Raw genomic sequence first — 6,000 nt, forward strand, 5'->3', positions numbered from 1 at the left:
TCTTCTAGCTCATTCTAACTCCACCTCTACTTCTCCAGCCTGGGACCTTTTTGATGCTAAATCAAATATAATTGCTTAGGATTATCCATAGATAAATTGCATAATTCATAAACTTTGTAATTTCTGTGTTGAGTTCAGTACACAGGCCAGTTAAAAGATGATACTCCGTATTTTTTGTTTGTGCTTGTTTTCCTCCTTATACTGGTTCTACTCCACCACTGAAGAGCAGCTGCTCTCCTTAGGTTAGTCATGATCCAGAGCCCTGAAATACCCCTGCAGGCAGGAGAACCAGCAGTTCCCTGGTGTTTACTCACTCTTCTGCCAGAGATGAGGTCTAGCAGGGTATAAGGCAGATGCTGTGGGACAGGAAATAGCCTCAACTCCCTCACCCACCCTCGCAGAGCCCCTTCCCCCACTGAGTCCCCCTTCAGAGCCTCCTTCCAGAGAGAACCCCAACTTTTTGCCATCTGTCGCTGCCAGTTTCTTGGTGAATGAAAGCAAATCAAGAGTTGGAATGAGTGAACTTCTTTGAACACAGTGTATATACCTTGCTAGTTCACGACAAAACCCTTTAGCCAGTTAATGATTTTTTTTTTTTTTTGGTGTAAAATAGTTGAGAAGGAGTCGTCTGTTTCTTCTTATCTGTGAAGAAATCATTTCATATTAAAAACCCAACACAAGAGGTGGCTGTTTGCACTTTGTTCCTTTCACACGATGGCAGAGAGGAGGCGACAGTATTCTAAGCATAAGCCTGGGCATTGCTTTATCAGTGACATGGGAGGGGGTGTTTCAATTCTGAGATGTCTGTTTGTCTTTTGAAATGCATATTGAGTTTGCTTTTTATTGTTCTGGCTGTGTAACACACCAACAAAATGTGTAATAGCAAGATGCCTGGAACTAGTTTTACTATGCTTAAGTCTTCTAATTTGGTGCAAGGATTTTTTTTTTATAAGCTTAAACTACAAGCACGTATTTCTCATATATATGGAGGCAGGGAAGTTTAAGATCAAGGTATCAGCAGATGTGCTGTCTGGAGAAGGCCTACCTCCTGGCTCGTAGACAGCCATCCTCTGGCGCAAGGATCTCAAAGTAATTTATTTTGAAAAGATGGTGCAGAGGAATCATTTTATTAAGAACAGGGATCATGAGACTTCAGAGTTTCCTTTTCTTCTCCATTCTCCCCACATTCCCTCCTGTGCCTCCCACTCAAAGAAGAAAGAGAGTGTGTGTGTGACAGGGAAGAGAAAGAGCAAAAAAGAACGGAAGCAGTAGATGAGCTTCATTCACATACTTCGAAAACCTTCCCCTGTCTTCCGCTGAATACTCGGGGAAACTCACATAAACTGTGGCTGATATCCTCGTTCTTCTGTTAAATTCTCATCTCCTTTGCTGCTGATCGTTTGTTTGATGGCAGTGCCTGATTTTGAAGCTCATGTGTTCAATGTGTATTGTATTTGAAATCCCTTGAAAGAGGACTAACTCAGGTTATACAGTTTAAGGGTCTTTACTGTAATTAAACAGACATAGATATGCGTAGGTCTGATTTTGAGTAGCCTGCTTACAGACCACTCAACCCTTGTGTCCAACAGAAAAAAATAAAATCCTCACCCACTCTGGGAGTCTGGCACCCTCCTTGCGCTGCTTCCTAGCAGAGGGGCCTAATGATGCTGTCATTTTCCCGTCCTTACCTGATCAGGCGCGCTGGGTTGTGTGGGAGGGAGCACGGGGCATTTGTTGGAGGAAGTCGCTCTTTAATGAACAGCACAATGGAGGCTGAGTAATTAGAGCAGTTCAGAACCTTGAAACTGGCCTTTTGTCAGTGATTTGCACATTAGTAAGGCATTGCTATGGGGATGTTTACAGCAAGACTGTTGTTCTGCAGAAGACACGGAGGGCGCAAGTCACAAAAGAGAGGAAAACTGCCGAGAAAAGAAAATCCCTATTCGGATAATTAGCTCGTAGAGGATATTTTACTGGACAGTCATTCCTCATGTGAAGCCACAGCCTCCTTCCACTGCCTTCGCCTTAAAAAATCAGTTGTTTCTTGTTGTTTGGGTCAAGTCTCTTCCTTTGGAACTCTTTCAGAAATAGGGTAAAACATTATATATTTTTATTTATGTGTGTTTTATCTGTATATATGTGTATGTTTTATCTGTATATATTTATGCATGTATGTATGCACTGGAACATCTTAAATGATGAGAAATATTTAATTAATAGAGAAGATTAGTGGACTTTCTGGATTATGAATCAGCACATATGGAAACTTTAAACAGATGAGCTTGGATTGAAGTCACAGGATAATGTACTGGTCAGGAGAATCAGCAAGACATTCCCCCAGTTAAATCCATTTCTCCAGTTTAGTTAAAGCATGAACATGATTCCTGAATAAATTAGATCAACCCAGGCACATTTAAAAACATAATTCATAAACTGTAATGCATTAAGGAGGTCTTTAGGTAGTCTTTTAGGAAAAAGTCATCCATAATGTTCCTATTATTAGTGTTGATGGACTCAGATCTCCACAGTGCTTGTTAAGGTCTCTGCAGGTCCCCTGGTGGGGACCCGGGCATGGGTCCATCGTGGCTTGTCCTTTTTCCCTCCACCTCTCCTTGTAAAGTTCATATCTGCATAGTCACCCACCATCTTGTTCAAATTCTCAGCCTTAATGCTTTTCTAAAATTAATAAAGCTTTATTTTACTGATGGCAAAAATGACCCCTGAATATTTTTATTATATTCTTTTGTAAAAAATACATATATATAGAAAAAATTGTCACGTTTGTGACAATACAAATTCCTGCCACCCACAGATGACCACTGTCAACATTTTAGTGACCCTTTGGGGACATTTCTGTTTGCCAGTTGTTCTGTGGTTTAGTTGCTAAGTCATGTCCAACTCATGGACTGTAGCCCACTAGGCAAGAACACTGGAGTGGGTTGCCATTTCCTTCTCCAAATAGTCTGTACCCTTTTTTACTTTAAATCATGAACCCCTTTGAGATTCTGATAATAGCATAAAAAGAAAATTATATACACCAGAAAATCTGGTTACAGATGATTTTGAAAGCTTCATACATTTACTGAAACCCATCTGAGAACCCCCCCATGTAATCACACTGTTGAGTAGACTGCTTTTTCACTCCACACTGTGTCCTGATCACCTTTACATTTCACTAATCTGGGTCTGGCTGCACAGGGTTCTTCTGCATAAATGTCCTGTAATCACAGAACCAGTAATTTATTGGACATGTGAGTTCTAGCTTTATGCCGTTATAACCAGTTTGACCATGAACATTCTTGTGCCACTTTCGTGCTTACTCAGTGAAATGACACACACCTCTATATGTTTAACACACGTTGTCTTACTGCTCTGTTCTGCCCATCACTAAGGAATCTCCATCACTAAGGAATCTCCCTCCAGCCCCCAGTCAGCACTGACTCTTCTAAGCCATGGTTGCTGTCCCTCCTACATTCATTTTGCACCCTGTTAGCTGGGAGGATCCAGTTTTCTACCTGTTAAGTTTCAGGATATATACTGGAAATCTATTGTCCCCGGTACCCCAGACCCTTGAGATACAGGGTGAGGTCCTGTTTTGGTCTGAAACCTAAGAGAATAACTCAGCTTCTCTCCTGGGACCCTTCTTCCGTTGTAGCCATTGATTAAGATCTAGGTTCAGTTCACTGGCTTTTCCTGAAGGAAGAGAAAAGAAAACTAATTGAAAGAGCAGATACGTTGGCTCGGAGCAGGTGCTGTTGTGAGGATAAAGTGGGAATACATGAACACACACAGGAATCAGTGCATTGTGAGCGCAGTGGCCTCCAGGACTAAGGGAAATATCTATGCTTGAAGAGCACTGGAAAAATAAGTAGCATGTGACTGACACCACCTTCCTGTATGAAAGTCTTCTCTTGCCCATCACACTTCAAGCATTTCAGTGACAGAAAGCAAATTGAGCATCTTGTCTAGAATTGTATAGAGCAGTAGTAGCTTTTCAACTACAGGGATAGGGACTAAATTGTTTTGAAATTCTTTCAACAACAAAGACTAAATCTGAGTAACTTTCAGATAGTTCAGATTTCTGGGCCTCATTCAAAACAAGTGTATAGGCAGATATTTTGCATTTTAAAGAGAAAGGTCTAGAAGTGTGGATGCAACTGATTAAAAGTACGTGCTTTTAAAACTGGGGGAGTGGTATTTGGTTTGTTTTTTTCTTTTCCTGCCTTGGATGCTTCTTTTTATTCCACGGGTGTACACATACATATTTGAAGAAGGAAATGGCAACCCACCCTAGTATTCTTGCCCAGAGAATTTGATGGATAGAGGAGCCTGGCGGGCTATAGTCCATGGGGTCACAGAGAGTCGGACACCACTGAGTGACTCACTTTCACTTTCATACATACTTATTTGATAGTGTGAATGAACACGAGGACTAGGAAATGAGGGAATTCAATAGGATGGTCGTGGAATGGGCAGAGCGCATCTTCCCTTCCTTCGAGCTGCCTCCGCCCCCGAGTTGCTGTCCCTCTAACACAGCTGACTTGGTTTCAGGTGCCACTTCTGCAAGTCGTCCTGCCACGTGTCCTCCCTGCGCATCCCGTATGCCTGCAAGCTGCTCTTCCAGGAACTGCAGTCCATGAACATCATCCCCAGACTGAAACTGTCCAAGTACAACGAGTAAGGATGGCGGATGGTTCTTTAAAAAGAACGGTCGGTATGTCCGACGCAGTGGAAAGCGGAAGAGATGAGGACCACCTCTACTCTGGGGTGTTCACACATCCTTTGAATTGTTCTCTCTCTCAAAAAAAACAAACCACATAATTGATGGAGAGGCTTTTTATACGTTGGGAGACTTGGCTGAGCAACCTCCATCAACGAGCCTCATGCCACGGGAGAGGTGCCAATGATACAGACTCGAGTGAAGTCTCTTGTCCATGTACCAAATTTGATTCACAAGTGGATGTGAACTAAAGGATAAGCTTTTATTTATGGCCTGGTATCTTGAAATTTACTCATTAGAAAGACCTTCCTCCTTAAGAAAATAATGTTTAGGGTCAAAGAAAACTCAAGATTCTTAGGAAACAGGAAGAATCTGTTTGAGTTGGCTGACTACTTTGTCTGGGAGTCTGTTCTGAGCTGTGTCTATAGGAAAACAACAGCAGGAAGCTGAGAGGATAAGCGGGGTCTTTCTTGTCCGGTGCAGTGAGGGGATAAATTTTCCCTACAATTGAATCTTGTCTTTATACACCCAACTTATTAATTCTATTAATAAATGTCTTCCTAAGGTACTCTTAAGTTTACCAAGGATGTCACCTTGTCTTAAGGACTAACTGCTACTCTTCTGAACCGCCATGATCATATGCAGTAACATTTGTTGAGTATCTGAAAATAATTCCATGGATGCTTTGTTAAGTTTTCCATCCCTTCCATTCCTGCCAGGATGTTTAGCTGTTCATTTGGCTTTTAATCGGACAGCACTCTTCATCCGATTCTATAATAGGTTGTTCTTAATTGCTCTGCCCTGAAGCCAGATAAATATTTGTGTTAGGGATTATTTGTAAGTCAGAAAACCTTTGAGTAATGGTCTAAGGCCAGGTCCCCAGCGTGTCACATTCACCTTGTGCCACGGAATATTAATAGGTGTTCTAGAATCAAGGTCCAGTGTCAAATAAGGTTGAGAAACAGAGTGTATCCACGTTAAACTACCACAGACTTGTTCAGAGGCTTTACCAAGCTACTGTGCTGGGACCTCTGAAAGAGGGAGCCAGGCTAGTCACTGATATGGGAAGCCAACCTCAACAGTCTCACTCAGGTCCTGAGGTTTCTCAGGATGGACTGCTGGGGAGCAGACCTTCTCCAGCTGTCTCCACATGTCTCTGTTCCCTTCAGGGACGGGTAGGATTTACAAAGGCAGAGGGGTTTGCACACCCAGATCTCTTGCTTCAGCTGGTGGTTCCTTCTTTGCATCTGGCTTTGTTGTTCTCAAGAGTGTTGGTGCCT

General features: G+C 42.3%; 1 protein-coding gene across 2 annotated transcripts in view; it reads left to right on the forward strand.

Moving 5' to 3' along the window:
• The window catches only part of POLR3B (RNA polymerase III subunit B), a 115,948-nt gene extending 110,648 nt beyond the window's left edge, over positions 1-5,300 (forward strand). For both annotated transcript variants that reach the window (XM_019961239.2, XM_070789655.1), the window contains one exon: positions 4,552-5,300. In XM_019961239.2, coding sequence (XP_019816798.1) covers positions 4,552-4,681 — 130 coding nt within the window. In that variant the 3' untranslated portion in view covers positions 4,682-5,300. The remainder of the gene's footprint in view (positions 1-4,551) is intronic.
• The last annotated feature ends 700 nt before the right edge of the window (positions 5,301-6,000 follow it).

This window comes from Bos indicus, chromosome 5 (assembly GCF_029378745.1).
Source record: "Bos indicus isolate NIAB-ARS_2022 breed Sahiwal x Tharparkar chromosome 5, NIAB-ARS_B.indTharparkar_mat_pri_1.0, whole genome shotgun sequence".
Taxonomy (NCBI): domain Eukaryota; kingdom Metazoa; phylum Chordata; class Mammalia; order Artiodactyla; family Bovidae; genus Bos; species Bos indicus.